The sequence below is a fragment of the Danio aesculapii genome, chromosome 4 (assembly GCF_903798145.1).
Source record: "Danio aesculapii chromosome 4, fDanAes4.1, whole genome shotgun sequence".
In the NCBI taxonomy this organism is placed as follows: domain Eukaryota; kingdom Metazoa; phylum Chordata; class Actinopteri; order Cypriniformes; family Danionidae; genus Danio; species Danio aesculapii.
Window position 1 is genome coordinate 44,127,162 of NC_079438.1, and position 21,866 is coordinate 44,149,027.

The window sequence follows — 21,866 nt, forward strand, 5'->3', positions numbered from 1 at the left end:
TGTTCTTCAACGATGGATTTGAGCCTTTGAGCCCATCTTAAATCAGGAGTAGGACAAGCATTGTACCTGCTAGTTTCTATTTAAAGCAGCATCTCCAGATGTCCCAGTACATTTTGTCTGACAGCAGTGGGATACAGGTGCAGGTGAAGCTGTAGCCTGACAGATAGGTTAGATGATCCAGCAAATGACTTTTGATAAACAGCTCTGTGTGATCTGAGTTTTGGCGTGGGCTTTGTCAGAATTTATGCTTTTATTGAGAGAAACTAATACTGGAGCAAAGAGATGTAATTCGAGATGAATGCCTTTTTGAATCTCAGAAGTGTAATGATCTATTCATGTTTGTTTCGGTCATAAAAAAGAACCTTCAGAAGGTGATAAATGCAAAAAGGCAGAGCAGATAATACACACTATAACAGTAATTGCTTTTGGTTCGTGTGTCTTAGTTGATTAGTTGAGAGTTTAGGAGACACACTGTTATGCACACTGGTATGCAGCTTAGTTCTATCGAGCAGCCCTATGCCCTAGCTAATTTCAATTAATAGGGTGCAGTCAAGGCACTTCCGGGTCATTTTGAAAACTGACTCTAATTGACAGATCTCCAATGTTTTGGACGAGGACCATCGAGTTCCAGTAGTCAGGTATGGCGGCGTCTCTGCAAGGGACTGATAGCATCTGTCTAACTGCAATTATATAAACTCTCAAAGTCTGACAATCCCAGTCCTATCTGTCTGGCCAGGTGGGGCAGTTTAGGGTGGAGAGGAGAGAGGCGCTGCTTCATTACGGTGTAAATAATTTCCCCGGTAAGCCACCCTCTGAATGAGCTTTTTGAGAGAGAGGAGTCAGCACAGTACTTAAATTAAATGTCACGGAGTGGCGCATGGGTGCAGGGCTGCAAGCGGCAGGATGGATTAGCTGTTGATTGGAATCGGAGATGAGATAATGAAGACAGAAGTTAATTCATTTTTGGTCGGGGAGGGCATGCTATCCTTGACAAAAAAGCTATCAGACTCCTAAGCCTGTTCAAGTTTCTGAAGAAGGGGAAGACCACCCTTTCCATTTCCTTCTTTGCTCCAAATATGTATTTGTTCCTTTTGTAAAAGCACAGAGTCCCTTCATTTATTATAGTACACAATCAGGAAAGTCTGAGTCAAAGTCTGATATATCTATTACAAGTGATCCACTGTGCATTCCTAATGTATATCTTGAGTCATCGTTGATTCTTTCCTCCAAATCGAGATGCTACAAATGTATCTGACTCTGACTTTAATTCTTTGATGTCATGTTGGGAAGCTTCACATTGGGGTTGTATAATCCCCATCTCGAAAATCTGACATGTCTGAATGCTATCAGGAACACAGAGGCTCTCTTAAAGCGTAAACTTGCCCGCAGAGGAAAGATAAAAGAGAAGATCTCTGCTGTTTTCTAAAAAGCCCCTTTCAGGGAAATATAGCCCTTGTCTGAAGTCTCCTTTCACACAGTCATTCATCTATACTGAGAAGTAAAGAAATATCTGTTTGAGTCTGCTGAAATTTGGACAGCTGTCCTCATGGGCCAAGGCAGTAAACCAGGACAACTTCATCCTGAGCTTCTTCGTCCAAGGAGAAAAGATGTTAAGGGTTTGAGAATGATGTCCTAATGCTCCGTAAAGCTCATGTTCTCCTTCTCACTGTGGTATGGGTCCCTGTACAGTTCTGAGCCCATACCATCTAGATCAACCATCACCTCAATTAACCCCATAAGTGCCACAGGCATCCAATAGCAAATTATGTAGATGGAGGGATATCTCATCAGGGAGTAGAGGCCCCCATGTGTTAATTGAATTTGGCTTGCTGAGGCTTACTGTGGTTAGCAATTGCTCAGGCATATAGTTAAATAGCTTGGCCTATCTCAGCAGAAGAAACGTACTAAAATGGAAGACGATTATCACATCTTGTACCTCACTCGTGCAGTTAAACATTTACCTGGATGTGAAATAAGAGATTTTAGCCCTAATTAACCATCGTGATGCTGAAAACATTATAGTTTGTATTAAAGACATCTTAACGTGACGATGTGTTTTGTGGTTTTTGTAACCCATCTAAAATAATTCTTGTTTTTGTGCCCACAGGTGACTGATAATGCTGTGGTAGCTCTTGTACCAAAGCAGGTCACTGCATACAACTCTGTGAATAACTCCACTGTCTCCAGAACCTCTGCTAGCAAATATGGTTCGTCAACACCTTTATTCCTTTTCTAATTCTAACAATGTACAACACGCTATGGGAAATATTTAATAATCAACTAACTAAAGTCTCTAGAGCAGGGCAGAGTAACATTCCACCTTAGCTGCACTAAGAATAAAACGTTTAAAAATGGTCCTGTCATCTCGCAGGAAGGCAAGAGAAAAGCAGAAGTTAAATGTGCAGCATCTTAGCTGCTCACAAAAGAGAACAGGAACTGAGCTCAAACGGAATTACGTGAGATAGTCGGGCAGCATACAAAGGTAAAAGCAGGGAAAATGAGTCTCTTTGCACTTGACTTCCCTCCTGAGACTCTGAATCCATCCCTGTCATTCCCCCGCCATCAGTCCCTCGTACGATTGGGTCTGATAAAGCTCAAGATCAAAGCTCAGGCCTGTCCGAGCACTCCCCCTACACATCAAATAGACCATTAAAATCATCTCATCTCCATATACTTTCCTGCACTCTAAATGAGCCTTAAAGAAGAGAGAGTGAGTGTGACAGATGGGAAAGACAGCAAAAAAAAAAAATGCCACACATCACTTCACTCTTTTAGAAATCGTCTTCAAACAGGTCAAGAAAGAGAGCCGTTTTAAACCACCTGGGCATAATGAAAAGATATTTTGCCAGAACTTTTTGTGGCTGCCACAACTTAATTAATCCCATCTCCTCTAAATATAGCCTACATTCACAAGAAAGTGTTTACTAGTTTGGTTCAAACACCATATGCCAACCAAGTCTTGATATTTATTTATAACAAATGATTATTGTGTGGCACTCCAAACTACAAATAATTCTTAGGAAGTGTTAATGCAGTTAATGCCCCTTCTCTCTCATTTCTTTTTTGTCATCCTATGTTTTTGTCTTTCTTTACGTTCCTCTTCTCTCTCTGCCTCTTTCTTTTAGTGAGATTGATTTATTTTCTGCATCTGCACTGTGAATCGTTTTTTTATCTTACCAAATCAGGCCTTTGCCAATCAATTTTTTTTCACACTGTGTAAACATTCATCGAGCTCTGTTTTTTTAAATGTCATGGCTGATCTCTCCCTATTGGCTGAAGCATGAATATTTCATCTGGCCTGACACCTGTTCGATTTTGTGTCCACCAAAGAGAGCAAACACGCACGTTTGCTGGAGAGAGAGCAGTAGAGAAAGGGATGAAAAATTAAGCATCCACACATTCTAAATGATTCAGATCCAATCTTGAGTACTGAACAACAAAAAAGCCAATGTGTTTCGTACAAATAAGAACAGATATGAACAGATGTATGGGACATTTGTCATGAGGGAGATCGAGGAACTGCCATCTGATTGGGTCTTTGTCTTTTCACTACCCCAGAAAACATGATCAAGTACACAGGCAGTCCGGACAGCCTGCGTTCCCGCACACCCATGATCACGCCTGACCTGGAAAGCGGCGTTAAGGTGTGGCATCTGGTGAAAAACCATGAGCATGGAGACCAGAAGGAGGGAGACCGTGGAAGCAAGATGGTCTCTGAGATTTACCTAACCAGACTGTTGGCCACCAAGGTAAGCTCTGCTGCCATGTTTGATATTTTAGGCAATAGACATGTGCAGACTAAATGACAGAAGTTGTCAACACATCTGATACTTCCAGAAACATAAATCCAACTAGATGCAACAGGCCAATGTGTTAAATGGTTATATTTGTGCTGTTTGCTCCACACTGCAGTTGGTCTGTTTTCTTCATTAGTTTCACACTGGCTGACTTGATGTCAAAGCGGCAACAAAGCTGGTAAATGGATGCTTGTTTGGGTTTGAATACAAATTCTTCACCTCTTGAAAAACATTGTGCTTCAAGACATTAGTACGTTGAGGAAATTAAAGAGGTTTTGTCTGATTAGGTGAACATAATATTGTATTCTGTTCAAATCTATACCCCTTAGTATTAACTTTAGCATTTAACTTATCCTGTATTCTAACCTGAAATCATACTAAAATGAACACAGATGTGCCATTATTTTTGTAAGTGACTGAATAGTCTATAAATACACAGTTGTCTTTGGTTAAAATTGGATGTGAAGCCCCTGTCCATGTTTCCTCAAAAGGAAACAAAGTTTCTGGGACCAAAATATGCTATTTGCAGAGCTTTAAGTGATTCTGACCACCAAGAAACATTCCTGGTGTACCCAAGCAGGTATGTCACAATTTTTTAACAGACAGAAGCACAAATGCCCTGGTGATTACCCTACTCGGCTTGCAGGCTGTGTGTCATATTTTTAGATGGATTATTTCTGTGAAATAACCAGTTTATCGCAGACACCATCTCTCTTGGTGAAAAATGATTGGTGTGACAGCACTGTAATTGACTGTTTGGCTTTCACCCCTGCAATAAATACCAGTGATCTGCCTGGGGTGTTGACGCTTTCTGCATTCGGTCCATCAGTGTCTCTGAGGACTGGTGAGCTTTACCTTTTTTTCCCATCTTCCCCCATTATGCGAGGCTTTATTCATTTAATCTTTCTTCCTCTCTCGTTCTGTCTTCTGCAATTTTCCGCTCTCTTTCTGTTTGCAATTACACAAATGTTCTTTCCTTACCTGTCCAGGACGAGATCACTTGAAGTTTAATGCTTCTCTGACTGCCAGCCTGTGTCTGATAGCATGCTTTTAAGTGCGCTGTAATGACCAGGTACATTTCAAACGCCCGCAAATAGCCACTTTGGTTTCTGGGCGACTAATGATGATGTTAGTCGTCACACAAGATGACACCTGTCAGAACCTTCGCAGTCATCCCTGTCGCCAACCTCCTGCAGCTGTCGCTGCGTTGATACAGGGTGCGGGTGAGAAATATGTATTTTCATCTTCATAGGGAAAAGATAAGCTGTCAGGGATCTGGGACGCAGTAGAATTATTGTTGTGATTGTCAGCTAACTGGATTTTTTTTCTTCTTCCTTGCCGTCTCTTGCCATCTGCTCAAACGGAAATAGGATTTTGTGTGCTGTGCCTTGTGCACACCTCATCCGGATGCGAAGCCGGTGCTGACTGCAAGATACGAGCACTGCTTTTTGATACTCTCCCCTCTCTCTCTCTCTCTCTTCCATGTATCCTATCAATTCTTTCATTACAAGTGGATTAGATTCTGTCGTCTTCTCTCCTTCTTAGACTCATCGCCATTAAATCAAATTAGGGTCAATGGTGCGGGTTGGACGTTAATCCATCCGCACAAAGCAGCTTAGGCAGAATCCCTTCCTTTACGTGATATTAAAGGTGAACTTCAAAGTAGCACTTTTACTATCAAAGAGCTTCTTGATTCAGTAACGCCGGTTTCATTGGTTGGATTACTGACAGGTGGTCCACAATTGTATTCGCAAACAGACAAATACAGCTCACGTGATGTGTGTTCAAGTTAATTAATTAAAGCACAGGACTAAGAAGAAGGGGCGGGATAGATGAAAATTAACCCTCTCTTTGTGGTTCCTCAGGGCACTCTGCAAAAGTTTGTGGATGACCTGTTTGAGACCATCTTCAGCACAGCACACAGAGGAAGTGCTCTTCCTCTCGCTATCAAGTACATGTTTGACTTCCTGGATGAGCAGGCCGACAAGCACAACATTCATGACCCGCACGTCAGACACACATGGAAGAGCAACTGGTAAGATGCCTCAAACATTCATATTCATTACTGTATTCTAGAGAATATTTATATAGCACATTTCAAACTCAATGCTAATTGAGTGCTTTACATAAACAAAAATACAAGACATATAAAATACAAGTATAAGAAATAAAAACAACAAATAATAAAATAATTAAAAACTGATTAAAAATGTGATAAAACAGGTTTTACATACAAAAATACAAAAGAAAAGAAAGACTCAAATAGTGTGATCTGTTGGATGTAGCACAGTGCTCAGTCAGTAAAGGTACAGCTAAACAGGTGTGTTTTAAGTCTTGATTTGAATGTGCCTGCATTTGTAGCACATCTGATCGTTTCTGGAATTACTGGAAGCAGAGATTGTGATATTACTGATGTATCTCATACTATGGATGTCACCATAACAATTAATAATGGGTCATTCTCATTAATAACGCTTAATTTCACCCAACCAATTTAGAGGTATGTCTCCGTGGTGGAAGGGGGTTGTGGGGGTTAAATAAACAACTAGCACATCTAGTGAGAAAGGAAGAGGGTATGAGATGAGGGGTGGAGTGGATGAGAGGGGGAAAGAAAGCTTGGCATTACATTTAATGAGTGGTAATATATCATTAGCCTCTGCCAGCGTCCCATCACGCATCACCCCAAAAGGGCTGTGGGGGGATGAAGTGATGATATTGATGTGAGGGCACGGCAGGGAGGCAGTGGGTACAGTCTCCTATTTACTCTGTTTTATAGACCTAATTTCCCCCCATCTCCCTCAGCATGTTTCAGGGCCATTTGAGAGCGTTAAGTGTTTTTGGAGAGCACAGAGGGTCACTCTTGCATTACACATTAATGGAATCGTTCTCACAAAGAGCGGAACGTTAAATGGCGATTTATCATCTCACACTCATTGCGGGGCATTATAGCCCCATGCCACCGCGGCATCTGTGATATTTTTTAATGTACGTGAGAGGGTCTTCTACAGGACTAATGCATTGCTAGCCTGCTTTTTGCTGACAACTAATGCCTCAGACAAAGAATGAAATGGCTCTATTTTCAGATATTGTGCACAAAACAACAGGCTCAGCTTTATCTGTGTGGCTAGATGTGCTGCTGCCACCACAAAGGCCGTTTATTGGACCAGTGCCGTGGGTGGGGCATCTTTGCTGTCTGTAGAGGATTTTAGCACTCTAAAGCTAAATGGTTTTGGCTGAGAAAGCACAGGCATAATCACTATTTTGTTTACAGCCTGTTAATATTTGCTCATCAATTCTCTTTACCCGTTATAACTGCTCTTAATGGGACAGAGAAATAATTTGTGCAGTGTGCACTGAGGGGTTCTCGTTTTTTTTTTTTTTTTAATTTTGCAAATGCAAGTTTTTAGAAAATTCAGAAGGCAAGTTAAGATGTCCATGTCTCTTCTTTATAATTATTCTTTATTTGATTGTGTCTTAAGCAAGCACTACTTTTATATTTAGACCACGCAAATAAAGTATTTGATCACAAAAACTAATAACCTACAGCACTGTTAAACCAAGCAAATTTGAACCTTTTTGAAGAGCAGAATAAACACATTGTATAAGCAATGTTATCAGTGGATGCAGTATTTGAATATTGAATCCCCTGGAAAATATAAATGAGCTTTTATCAAACTCTAAAGAATCAATTCAGACAAATCAAAACGTAAATGATGAATTGCCCAGTTTTGTTAAAAATTTCTTCTTCAAATGCATCAAAGGATGCCTTAATTAGATCTTTACCCAAAGCCAGGCAGAGATGAATCGCTGATAGACACGGCTCTTGTGAATCATCCATCATGCCATTGTCTATCTTGTGACTGGGCGAGCATAGGGCGGTACAGCTTGCCAATCAGAATAAAAGCAGTCAATGCAGGGATACAGATAATCAAAACAGTTTGTTTGGCTTGGGTAATTTAACTCTCTTAATTGAGCTACTTGAAATGCAGATGACTAGAATTAATGCTATCACTTTAGAACTCAAGGGGGGTTCACACACACAAGGACTCACAATGACAGAATAGTGGGTGCCATTTTCTACCATGACATCCAAATTTATGCATAGTTCAACTCTACAGATGCTCAGTGATTCTTAGCAACTACCAATGAGTGCTGTTCCATACTGCAATCAACCAGGAAGGTAGAAAACAGCAGTACAGTAATTTGGTGACCTCCAGCTGCCAGTGTGAACACTATTACACACTATAGACTCACTCTTGGTCATTTTCAACCCATGTTAATGGCTATTGTCAAGAACAGATGTGCAGAAGTACATTGTTTTTAATGTGTAATACACATTTACTGTTCAGGTAGGAATCTGTAATTTAGTGTGAGCAAAAGATTTCCCAATGCAGATTTAAGTAGTGGGATGCTATGGGAGATATGCTGCTTGGTTTGAAAGTGAAAGCTGTACATGACGCATTTCTACATTATGGACACCTTTTAATGCTTTTATCACTCCACATTTATATTCCTGTAAAACTAGGCTGGTTTTAAGTTGACCCGACTTCAATCAGACACATTTCTAGATAAACCTCTTAAAATAACTAGTCAAACATAGAGAAATATTGGATAGACAAGCATTGTTTAAGTTCAATTTGCCCATTTCTGGACATAAAACTATGACTTTCTAGTAAATCAGAACCATTTTGCACATTACAATACTTTCTACCTTTACACAAAAAAACAGGCAGAAGAAACCCAAAAGACTTGCAGAAGAATGTAAGGCTTTTCCCAGAGAGAGCTCCACTGAGCCGAGTGCTATATTTAGCAGGGATCTAGTCCATCCAGACATCATTCCCATCACCTGATCCACTCACTCACTCGGCTGAGAGCTCTCTCTAAAGTATGGTGCTTTAGACACGTTCTGCTTTTTGTTCTGTACGGAGAATACAATCTTCTCAGAGGCCAGCTGTGGCAGGTTTATGAGGGTGTCGACTGGTTGTTAAAGCATTGATATCCTTTTGATAGAGCGCAGATAATCCCAGTTGATTCTCTCTGATTAATTTGGGAGTAATAATACGTGGTTTGCTCCCTAAATCCTCTTTGGTGCAGTTGTTATTGTTAAATGAATTCTGAGGGCAATAGAGAGGGGGCCGCTATGGAAAAGCTTTTGTTGACTATTTTCTTTCTCTTTTTCCCTTTGATGTGAAACTCTGCGTCCGTTTCACTGCAGTGTCCTTTCTTATTCCCTCGTCTCTTCTCCTCAGTTTTGTTATCTAAGACAAAAACCAAAGCTGTCTCGAAAATTAATGAGAACTCTGCAGTCTCAGACAAACGCATAAAGTCTCAGACCAAACACCATCTGTGACCCTAGAGATGCACGCGCACACACACACACACACACACACCAGGGCCTCGCCTAAGTTGATTTCACTTTGGTGCAAATGGGCCAGGGTATAAAGTAGCCTTGTATACATTTATTGTTTTAGACAGGTGCACGAATGCAGGGCGGAAAGCAGATAGAAACAAACTAATATGAGATATATCAGTAAAATACCCTTGAGTATGCCACCAATATTTTTGCTATCATTCCAAGTTGGAAAAACAGACTGTGCACATCTAAATCAAACTGATATAATTTATTAATATGAATCAATATACATTTCAAATGAAAACAGGTTTTAAAAATCACAGCATCCTATTCTGCAACTGCTTTTTATGCATTAAAAGAGCTTTTGAAAAAAAAACATAACCTATTCTCTGATTTCCACAGTCTACCTCTACGATTCTGGGTGAATGTTATCAAGAACCCACAGTTTGTGTTTGACATCCATAAGAGCAGCATCACGGACGCCTGTCTGTCTGTGGTGGCACAGACCTTCATGGATTCATGCTCAACGTCAGAGCACCGTCTAGGCAAAGACTCGCCTTCTAACAAGCTGCTGTACGCCAAGGACATTCCCAGCTACAAAAGCTGGGTGGAGAGGTGAGCAAGAACATGTCTATGTTTCAGATTTACTTTCTTTCTAGTCCTTATGAAGTGATTGAACAGTCAAACTCTTGTTAGACTTGTCAATCACAATCTGAAAGACCTTCACAGCCCGACAAACCCAAAGGAGCAGACTTTCCGTGGCCTGCTTGATTTCTGTTTACAATTTTTAGATGCACTAGAATGACTTGAAATAATATATTAAACCGTTCTCTGACCTATCTAGGTATGTGGCTTAGGTAAATGCAAAAACTCTCCAGAAATAGTTTTGCAGGATCATGTCCAATCCTAGGAATTAACCCTTATATGAGGTGGTTTGTTTTCACCGTTTTTGGAATAGTTGTAAATATTAATGAGCTCTGCACTAAAGCAGAAAATAAGTTGTGAATTTGTAAATATTTTTAATTAGAGATGAAAAGATACAAGATGCAAAGATGTTTACATGGGTAACAGTGTGCATAAAAGCAAAGAGTTGTATTATGTCCTGCAGGTATTGTGTGAGTGTGTGTAGCTGCTGGTAATCAGACTGAAGTGTGCAGTAGAGCTCCAGGATGATGAATTGCAGCTCTATTGTAGTTCACTAGATCTTCTGGGTCTACCCAACACTGCACCAGAGCAATTAGTCAATGTTTGGTGAGAGAGGCAAACTTTTCTGCTTTTCCCACAATCCTCTGGGTCAGAGGCTCTACGTTTAACAATGCCAAGAAAGAAGAATCTTAGGTAAATAGAGCTGTAGAATTCCATCGTCCTACATGCAAGGACTGTAAAAGAGCTTTCTATGATTCCATTGTTTTCTAAAGACAACAGCTTTTTTCACATAGCAAGTGCATTGCACAGCGTTGGTCTACCACCACCCTTTAGTAAACAGAGCTGATAAAACTCATCAGTGCCGCGTGTCTTGGCTAACACACACTTGCCCTCAGTGTCTGACGAACGTCTTTATTTGCCGTGAGGTATTAGCGTCTACTGGAAAAGATAGGTAGCTGGCAGACGAGCTTGATGGGGAAAATGATAAGACCCTAATCATGCTGCCAGCTCACATTAACCACACAACAGCTGAGATGGGGGAAAAGCTCATTTTCATGCATTAGCTAATGTGTTACATATCTTAAAGGACTGAGATCATGCTAAAATGTGCCTACTGAGGTGAAAAAGGCCTCCTTTAATTAAAGGTGCTGACATCTATGTGTTTAAACTAGGCAATCTACATTCTCAGCCATACATTCTGTTCTGAGTTACAGCTCTCATGTTGCTCACTAATTGGTTGTATTTCAGTAATATCCTAGAAGGTGACAGATCTGTGCTGATTGAGACAATCGTTCTTGTTGTTGTTTTCAGATGATTTGGAGAGAGTTATAGATTAGAGACTTTTTTGATCACCAGCTACTGTGGCTAGTAGTTTTCCAAAGTGTATGACCTCGCTCAAGCATGGGTTGTGGTTTTAAGGTCACATTCAAATCTAATTATTTCTTAGCCACAATTTTTAAATAATGTGTCAAAACAAATAAAATACAGCTGTATACAGACACTTTTTATTCAAAAAAGTGAAAAAACAATTGATATTTTAAAAGATTATGTTCATATATCTAAAACTATGCAGAGTAGTCTGTCCAGGCTAAAGGTCACAGATCACCAGTTAACTATACTTCAAGAGTTCACACTTAGCTGATGATCGATCAAAAGCTTGTTTGGCAAGCTGTCCCTGGAGAGAGCCCTGAGCTCAAAGGATCCTCGAGCCCAGGACTCCCTCCTGTTCGCAAAGCGAGAGGGGATCCTGAGCTCAGGTGGATCTCAAAAACTCCCCGGCTGCAGAAGCTAAGGGAACACTTGAGAAGAAGGGAGCTAGACAAGTGCCTGATTTGCTAAATCTGTTATGCATTATGTATATTTTTTGGATGGTGGGAGGAAACCGGAGAACCCGCGAGAAACCCACGTGGACACAGGGAGAGTATACAAATTCCTCACAGAAACATCCACCAGCCTGGCAGGGACCAGGGCCGGCAGTGTTCTTGCTGTGGGGCTAACAGTGCTAACCACTGAGCCGCTGTGCCGCCCGATCTATGGTAAAGGAGGAGAATGGGGAGGAAGGGGGAAGATAAATGTGGACTGAAGACTGTGGTTATTTATAGCAACTTTTGAAATCATATGATTGGGAGATCATGATTAGCTAATGCGAGACCGGCTGTGATAAATCATAAGCATGTAATCCTCTCCAAATAAGTTTATAAATAAACTTCACATAAATAGAGAGTTAATCTATTAAAGCCATGTTATTGTAAAGCATGATAATTAAACCATATTTAAAAAAATAATGCGCACACGGTTAGGTCTATTAATAATCTGTTCAAAAAATGGTTAAAGTGAAAGTGGCAACCCTGCTTTAAAAAACTAATTAAAAAAAATATTTTCAACCAGCCAGTGGGAGTGGCTGTCTAACCTGCCAAAGCTGAATTCTACCCGCATTTGGCAGGTGTTAATGTCAAACCCTGATTAGAGATGTGTACTGTGCTGGGACAGACACATATTCGAGACTGCAGGGCTTATAAAGAGAGCCAGGCAAAAATTACCCAGCAAGAAAGCCATTGAGTCAAGCAAAGGTGGTGAAGTGTTGCCTTTGATCCTTTATGCCTTTATGAATGTGGGGTTGACCTGTTTTGGGGAAAGAGATAAATGAGACAGGGGGTGCTGAATTCGGAGTCCTGGCTACCATACCCATAGGAAAATTTGTACTTTTTCCTTGAAATGAAACCCTCAAATATCAGAACTTTGTATAAGTCTTATAGAAGAAAACATTATTGCCAGTCATCCCTTAATCCTACTCCATTACTAAAATTTACAGCACCTTACTAACTATTAATAAGAAGTTATTTTTGAGGCAAAAATCTTGGTCAGTAAAATGTCCCAAAAACTGGTCCCCAAAATGTGACATATATATATATATATATATATATATATATATATATATATATATATATATATATATATATATATATATATATATATATATATGTTAATTACAGTCTCAAAATAGTTGTTAACTATAATTTCTGTTAAATAAATGTATTTTTAAATGCCATTTCCACTCCATTATTATAAAGTCGTGGTGATTCGTTGGTCAGGCAGTGTAGCAAGGCCGTATTTGGACATTTGCAATACATTCACGATAAAAAAGAATAACCAGCATGGACTCGTTCTGGCTGACGAACAGCTGACATTTAAATATGTTATTAATTAGTGCCAGGCGAGCTGCCAGTCATTAGCCTTGGGAAGCTGCGGATACAGAGAGGGAAGCTAAACTAAAATGTGTGAACTCATCTTTGGATTCTATCTGTCACTAGAGAATAGATTCCTTTAGGAAGGGCATACCTAGGAATATTAGCCTCTCCCTATCTGTCTCATTCAACATCATGCCATTCTCCTCCACTGATGCCCCATGGTGCATTGCAGCACGTACCTGCCACTCAATGCACTCACGGGATCCTGAAACAGACATGCTTGCCACCAGTTAGGTGGTGAAAGTGTTGAGTCCAGGAGTTGGCATGGTGCAGGAATTAAAAATGTAAATGACCTGCCTTAATTAAAGAGTCGACAGAGCCTCTGCAGCTGCAGGTGACAGTGACTGATTGCTTTTCCTCCACCAACACTCTTTCACTCACTCTCATGCACCAGCTACCCAAACCCAACAGATCATGTTGCTCCGTTCCAAAACGGAGCAACGGATCTGTAGCTGCCTACAGAGACAGCATTTTAATGCATCGTGGGTGCTCACCAGGCACGAAGGCTGTTCCAAAAGATAGGCATGCTAATTACAGTATACTGCCTCATAACATACCCCATAGCATCACATGTATCCTTAATGGAGTTCAGTGAAAAAAAAAAGTCCAAGATGGTGAATGCAGCAACAGATATAGGTATTATAATAATTAACATATTTCATTCAAAACTAAGATTATGGATAAGATTTGTGTGCAGTATGTTTTTACTCTTATTTGAACGTCACATCATTACCTTAGCAACATGCTAACATCAAACTCAATTACAAAATCCAAAAATATTCTGGCCAAGTACAGTGCTTAAAACCTTTAATGAGGCTCCGTTATGTTTGGAATATAGTCTATGTAGGCAGCAGTTTTGTAACTGTTTGCTTCTACAGTAAGTGTGGGCTTGTATATGTGTGTGCTGTTTGTTTGTATTTAGTGTTAGCATATGTGTGGATCATATATATTGAATGCTCCAGCATCCTATAGATTCTGCTGATCTCTGGAAAAATTTCAAGGACAGCGGCTCATTAAGTCTCAGTCACTCACTGATGTAAGCCGCAGCTGTACTGCCACTGAAAGTAAATGCCGAACTGATTGTAAGGGGAGGGACAGCTCTCGGTCAGTGGCAGAAAGGACCATGAAGCATTATTCTACATTAAATTATAAATAGATTTCATGATCAAACTCTATCACCACTGTCGCTTTAAGTATTCTTTAAAGAATTGCTGCTATTTATCTAATTCTGTGTTTTTTTTTTGCAGATACTACTCCGACATTAGTAAGATGCCGGCCATCAGTGACCAGGATATGAATGCATATCTGGCAGAGCAGTCCCGCATGCACATGAATGAGTTCAACACCATGAGCTCCCTCAGCGAGATCTACTCTTACATTGGCAAATATACAGAAGAGGTACTGAGAACACTTTCTAACATAATACATCATCATCATCTGAAGTAAATTCATTGCATTTAGATAAAATGCCAAGTAAATAAAATACCAAAGAAACGTGTGAATGAAAGGAATATATGGTTACTTGATGGCATGTGTAGCTGATGTGTCGTCTCTCTTTGGCAGATTGTGTCTGCACTAGAACAGGATGATGGTGCCAGAAAACAGAGACTGGCTTATAAGCTGGAGCAGGTGGTCGCCTTCATGAGCCTGGAGAGCTGAGGACCACATTTCCCAGAGTGCACTGGGAGATCCATCGGAAACCAAGCCGTGCCTGAGTGAAGACCTATCCATCTATCTCATCTCTTCTGTTTGCAATCTTCCCACAAAAAAGTGTTTGCATCATATTAGTTCTGCTTCCTAGAAGAGTAGAGATGGGAACTGGATGGTGGGTGGAGGAGCCAAGGACTACATTACCCATGATGCAGTAGATGGGTGGCCATCCAGCTCTGCTGTGTAGAGAAGGGATGGCTGCCTATGAGTTCCACTTCACTGCATCCTCCATCCTTCTCCCTGACTGGAAAAGAAAAAAAACATTTCTGTTGCCTTCAAAGTTTAGCTGTTAAGCAGAAACCACAATGTTTGGTGTCAATTTGTTCTGACTTTTATGACTAGGGTAGTGTGCGACACTAATATAGTGTCCAGTTCATTGTAGTACCTTTATTAAACACTGAAACGCAAGATGAAAAAATGGTACGGCATGCATTTGAAGAATGCAGACCATTTGGGCCATTTCAAAAGACACAAACACATTGAGGATACTGGATTTACGGGACATGCAAGATCATATATAAGCTTTGATAAGAGAATCAAGCCTGGAGGTCCAACCTGCTTAATCTTACTTCAAAGACAGTAAGGTGTATTCAAAACCTTTGGTGCACAGCAGGACACAAGTTCGTGCTTCAATACTCTTGTCTCTTCCGGGACCTTACTAAAAAGTGAAACTGAAAGACAAGACCTTTCATCTTGTGGTATACCCACATCTTCACCACTTCAACCCCAGCCTTCATTTTGGCATCTATCCGGCTTGTGCACATCTGAATTTATCCTCTCTTATCTATATGAGTGGAGGAAAGCCAAGGTTCAATCCCCTTAGAAGCAAGCACACATACACGCACCTCTGCCAGAGAGCGACACCTTCTCTCTGTACTTCAGCGAGGTTCCCAGGACCTACGCTGTGCTGCAAGAGGACTAAGAAATCTTTACAAAAAAAGCACACATTCAATAGGTGTCTCAGTTCACACATCCTGTAGGGGGACTTTAATTGCAAAATATTCTACTCAGAATTAGCTTTTAATGGGGGGAAATGGTGCATTATTGAAAGTGCACAAATGCAGCCTGCACTGTTGACTGCCACAGGGTCCCACCCTTAACGAACACTCTGGAAGCCTCTAGAAAAACCCACACGTGGACAAAGTTGGTCAGCGGAAAACCAAAGGAGCCCAATTTAAAAAGAGCAAAGTGAATAAATTACCCCTGAGAAGTAAACACAAGGCATTGGTTGTTTTATGACCTGCAGTATAAAGCTAACGCTTTATCTGCAGCCCCATATTTGTTTCTGTCCATTATGCTCTGCACTGTACAGAGCCTGTACTTACCCTTGCGTGTCCAAGTTTGGTTATTGCACAACTGGGAGGGCAGAAAGAAATCCCGATCTGAAGCTTAAGGGCTTGCTGTAGTTTAAATGTGCCGGTGGCCTTGAGAGATGACTCCTACCTGGGCTTAGTGGCTCCAAAAGAAAAAGGACAGTCAGATGAGGATGAAAAAAAGTATTGGATGTATCTTTGACAAGGGAAAGAGACAATTTAGCTGCCCACCTTTCTTCTGTCCTCTGACCCCTTCTTTCCCCTTGACAGCGTACCCTATGTGGTGATGTTAATGTGTGGAGAATCAGCCCAGGTCCACCTTGGGTGCTTTATTGGCTTTTTCAGCGCATGTATTTCAATTTAAACTTTAAAAAAAAGAAAAAAGGAAAACAGAAAAAAAATAAGCCTTGCAATTGATGATGTGGATGTGTTCTTTTCTTTCTTTTGCTTGGAAGAACGAGATGGTAAAAAGTGGCTGTCATCTTCAAAACTGCAACCTCTGTTAAGGTGGAACCTTTATCCTGCCCTTCCATTCAACTGCCATGACCATGTTTTGTGAATGTGTTAGATGCTAATAAGATTAAGGCGAAACCTTAAACAAATATAGTATATACCCTTGCATGCTGACCTATTTGGATGATATGAAATGAACTGCCTTGCTATCAATTTATCTAATACTACTAGTAATTTCTAAACTGAACCAAACTCTTGTTAGACATTCATCAGACTCCTTTGCTCTTCCTGTCAGGTGGATTGTCTTTCTCAAAAGATGTCCTCCTGATTTCATTCACCTATTACATTTATGCTGAACAAATGTGACCACAACATTACATGCCAATTGGAACCTAACATGCTATTTGGTGATCTTCACAACATTTGATTTGTTGGGCGTCTTTAATGTGTGGCTATAAAAGCTTGATTCCCTGAAGGTGTTTGTTTTTACTTTGTAGCTTACCATATATTATATTCCTGTTTTATTTCTGTACATTTTGATGAAAATAAGTTTTTTAGAATTCCATTATCATTCCACAAGTTTATTTTTTAATGTTGTTTTGGAAATTGTCTTTGTATGTGTGATAGCTTTGGGTTCGCTTGTGTTATTTTGCAGCATAGCTTAGTAACAGGATTGTGTTATGGTATTTCAGGTACACAGCTGCCCCCAACTAATGGGATAAACAATAAAATAAATGTAATAATTTAATGAGAAGTCATTAGAGGTCTTAAATGAGCTGCTCACAAATAAATTTGAAAAGCTGATATGTTCCTGGATTCCCTCATGGCTCTGATCCTTGTTATGTACCATGTTTCATCTCCCATGTACATTTAACAGAACGACACCCTCACCCTTTGTTTGTTCAAAAGACCTGATAAAGTTTCCACCTTGAACATTTTGTAAGAACTAGCTCAGTGTTACAGCAGGCTTTACAGAGACCTGTTCGAATAGACTTTTTAATATTTCCAGATTTGATGCAAGATGAGTTATCCTAATGGGAGGAGAGAAAGAGAGAGACCAGCAGAAAGGCAAGCTTCTCTAACTTTGTTATAATTAATTGTATACCTGTGTATGTAAATATAATGCATTCCTATTTTGCAGTCAAGAACAAAATACTATTTGTAATATAGAATAAACTTTATTATGAAAAAGATGGAGTCTTTCTTGCTTATTTTGTGCCTCTACCTTGCTTTGAATTAGCTTAATGAAGTCAGAGAAGCCAGTGTTTCCATGGAAACAGAAATTGAGGAAACAGAAGAGCTCTGCAGCGGCCGCTCCCACAAAGCCCATTCTTCCCACAACTCTCCAAACAAACTTTTTCCAACAAGGCTTTATATGAAAAGAATATAAGCTATGAAAAACACTGAAGAGACAGAGTAAAAGGAAATTTCTAGATTTGCACACCAATATCTAATCTAAAGATCTTTAAAGATTAAAGGTTTTTAACCTCCATGCATATTGCTCTAAACTAGATCTTGCTATCTATTCCACCTTCAATAACACTAGAGCATTTTTACAACCATCATCTTGCAGAAAAACAAAAACTCAGACTTTAACCTCCTGATGTCTCTCCTGAGGCCAGAGGGCTCAATTGCCAACCTTTATTACATTTCATCTCATTGCACTGTAACGCTTCTCTCAGTTAACGAGAAACTGTTCCCCTCCACAACTCCAGTACGTCTCCTCTGACCTTTCAGCATTTGTCTCTGGGCTCTCTTAGAGGAAGTCTAGAGTGAGATGACCATTTTAAAACCTCTTCACAAAAATGTCACCTCACAACAGGTGCTAAAAGCGTCTACCCTTGTTGACTGATTTCTTGCCTTATAACCTTGGACACAAGGTCACCATAACAGCAAGGATTTATGAAACCGTGGTCTAGCTGCTAGTTTCCTTAAAAAAAAAACAGTTTGTCATCCTTAAAATCCATTAATTCAGCAACATTCCAGCAGAATTCTTTCCAGCTGCAGATATGTTGCAGGCCTGCTAAGAAGAATGCAGTGTGAACAATGGTGGACTAATTCCTGGGATTGACTAAAATAGATATGGACAGCTGCGGGGGAGCAGATGGAAGCAATTAGCATTATTAGTTGGTTGTGCTTTGTCCTATCTGTCTAAGTAAACATCTGTGAAAAGACAACAGATCCGGCAAATGCTCCCAACGAGTAAACAGAGAACACTAAACAGTGAATTCATCTCAAGTGAACAGAGATGCCGCAGACAGCAGTGAGATCAGCCATCCACACCTACACAAAACACTGAACAGCTTCAAAATAAATATGATAAAAATACCAACATGGTGTCTCTGCCTATCTGGAGGAAGGGGGACTTCTAATTCACAAGATATGGACAAACAAGTAGAGCTCAGAAAAAGACAACTGAATAAGAACATCTAAATATCTAAAATAATGCTGAATTTCTTGTGGTGGTACTTGTTTTTTCAAAGTATTATTTCATGAGGTGAAGATGAACCTGGGAAAGCACATAGCTTTGTAAATTCTGTAAATTTCTGCACCAGTGATAGAGCAGCAGTGCCCTGTCTTTACTAAACACAACCTATCCAAAACTATGGATCCAGGCATTTTCAATTTTAAAACATTTAGTATTAGCTTTTTAGATGCTGCTATGGAATCAATTATCAGCCCAGGTTCATTTTTTTTAAATGGATTTCATCATGTGTGCAGCGATGCCTATTTTTCTAATAAATGTGTGACGCTCTGGCAAATGCATGTTGCATATAAGGAAAAATTGACTCTGGCACTGACTTTCACTGATGTTGAAGTTGTAATTGCATTATTATGTTTGCATGTCTCCAACAGAACTGGCTGTTTAATAATCAAATTGATGTTCTGTTGTTTGGTGAGACCTGACATAAGCATGCTCACAAGTGCATCTATCAAGTAAATAAAACTGACTATTAGATTCAATAGAGTATATATATATATATATATATATATATATATATATATATATATATATATATATAATTTTTTTTCTCTGAGCACTGTTTTTTTTATTGGTACTTTGTAACCTTAAAGGGGTTGCATAAAGGCATTTTACACATTGAACTAAATTTAGTGTGCAATGTTGCTGTTTTAGTACGCAAAATATCATTAAAGTCATTTTCCACCATCTGGAAGCCACTATAGGGCTGGGCAATTAATCGAATTGAAATAGCAAATGTGAAGCTGCAATTGTTGTGAACATCTTAAGGAAGCATGGACTGATGTGAAGGTCGGAGTGCAAGTGCAAGACTTTGATTAGCTTGTTCAGGTGTATTTGGTTAAGGTTGGGGCTAAACTCTGCAGAACACCAGCTCTCCAGGAAGAAATTAGATGACCCCTGCATTAAGGTATGCCTAATGGTAATATATTCTGTTTTATGAGTTATTCATTATGCAGCTTAAGGAATATTATAAAAACTAACCTCTGTAGAGGTACTGCCTTATATTGGTCTAAATTAAAAATGGGAATATATGGCCTAGCAACAAACACTGAGGCATTTTGTTAAGCGGTCTGTCTTAATACCTGCATGCCACACATTAATATGCTTTGCGTTTTTCATAAAAAAAGGTTTTAAAAAAGTATCAACACTGAATAGAAGTAGCATGAAAGCATGATGGTTCCTGATTAGCAGAGATAGCAGAGCAATCCTGCGCTTTGGGTTTTAAAAAAAGCGCATTATAAATAAAATGTACTATTATTAGTAGTATTATTATTAAACATATGCTTTCAGTCTCTCTAAATCCATTTACCTCTCATCACGTTTCCTCTTTTCTCCAATATGAACACTGCAGTAATTACATTCATTTTCCAATGCTTGTCAAACAGTGGAAAGATGCCCATCACCTGTGTCTGGCCACATTCTCCCAGCACTGCTTCAGTAAACCCATCTCAAACATCAACGACTGACTGTGAATTAATTCCCACGCTATTGATTAATATCAGAAATAGCTAACAGACATGACTGCCACATCTTGGTTGCAGTCGTTTGGGAATATAACACATTGACCATAAAGAACATGCAATATTTTATAATGAAAACCAGCAACAATGTCAATTTGAATATCAATGCAAATACAATACAGGTGATTACAAAGCTCCACAAATTCTCAATGCACCTTACAGTGCGCAAGCGGCAAGTAGAGGTGTAATGAGACGTACACAACCCGAGCAATGAAGCATTTCTTCGTCTACCTGTAATGAGCTTTGTGTATCTTAAAATTGTCTGCTCATCCATATTCATGTGTTTGTGACATGCACATGTGGGCAGTGGTGCTGAGGTGAGTCTCATTTGCATGTAAAGTGCTTTGGGTATCTACAAAAGCTCCATACAGATGCTATGACTCATTTATTCAAATTTCACGTTTAATCAATACATCGGCAATGAGTCTCGCAGACAGTGTGGGAAGGTTTTGAGAGGGCTCATATTGAGGTGACTGAGTTTCTAATGATTTGCGACCTGTGATACAGCAAATAAACATCTACGAATGAGGATTCACTCTGCAATATGTCATTGCTTCCCACCGAGTAGTTGCAGGGTTATCGCATCTCGGCTAAGTAAAATAAAATATGCTACCATCTTTTTACCCCCCACAACCCTGCACAAGCCGCACTGATCATATTTCATCTGCGCACTAAAGTTTCCTTCCACCCACTGGGTAAGAGATTAAAATGCAGACATGGTCGACATGCGGCCGCTGTGAAGCAGATAGGTGCATCCCAGAAAGTTTGCAACACCATATTTTGTCTTGGCTCATTTAAATTTATCCGCCCATATAAAGAAGTCATCGTTCACACAGACACTGTGGTGAAGCCTGGCATAAGTGAATTAACAGCACCTTCCTAACATTCCTCTGCATTAAAAGTACATCATTGTGGCATGTTTTCTCCATGGTATTCATTCTGCTGATTGTGCTGTCACACTGAGATGGGTGTAGAGGTCAAGCCAAAGGGAGAAGTTCTGGAAGTCCATAAGAAACTGTTTTGTTAAAAGAGCAGCCGAATGCTTTGTTATTCATCTTTTATCCACAGCCGAAACTGTAACAGTACTATATGGTAGAATGCAATTCTAAACATCTATTTTATATACAAGAAACACACTCCCATAAAAAAGACTATTAAGAAACTATAAAGATGGATATAACGTGATTGAACATGTAAGCAGTATCCCTCTAGAAATCTCATTAGATCTTAAGCAGGCAAGCTCTATCCTTTTTCGTGTTTAGACATTACAATTCATGATGGCAATTTGCCCATAATGTTTGTCCATTGACATAATGAGTTTTATAACTTAGATGTCTGCTAAGAT

The 21,866-nt window shown here is 39.7% G+C and overlaps 1 protein-coding gene across 2 annotated transcripts in view; it reads left to right on the plus strand.

The window, feature by feature from the left end:
* plxna4 (plexin A4) overlaps window positions 1-17,710 on the plus strand; it is a 223,119-nt gene extending 205,409 nt beyond the window's left edge. For both annotated transcript variants that reach the window (XM_056455758.1, XM_056455759.1), the window contains exons 27-32: window positions 2,108-2,207; window positions 3,559-3,749; window positions 5,663-5,832; window positions 9,553-9,765; window positions 14,291-14,441; window positions 14,607-17,710. In XM_056455758.1, the coding sequence (XP_056311733.1) occupies window positions 2,108-2,207; window positions 3,559-3,749; window positions 5,663-5,832; window positions 9,553-9,765; window positions 14,291-14,441; window positions 14,607-14,702 (921 nt within the window). In that variant the 3' untranslated portion in view covers window positions 14,703-17,710. The remainder of the gene's footprint in view (window positions 1-2,107; window positions 2,208-3,558; window positions 3,750-5,662; window positions 5,833-9,552; window positions 9,766-14,290; window positions 14,442-14,606) is intronic.
* The last annotated feature ends 4,156 nt before the right edge of the window (window positions 17,711-21,866 follow it).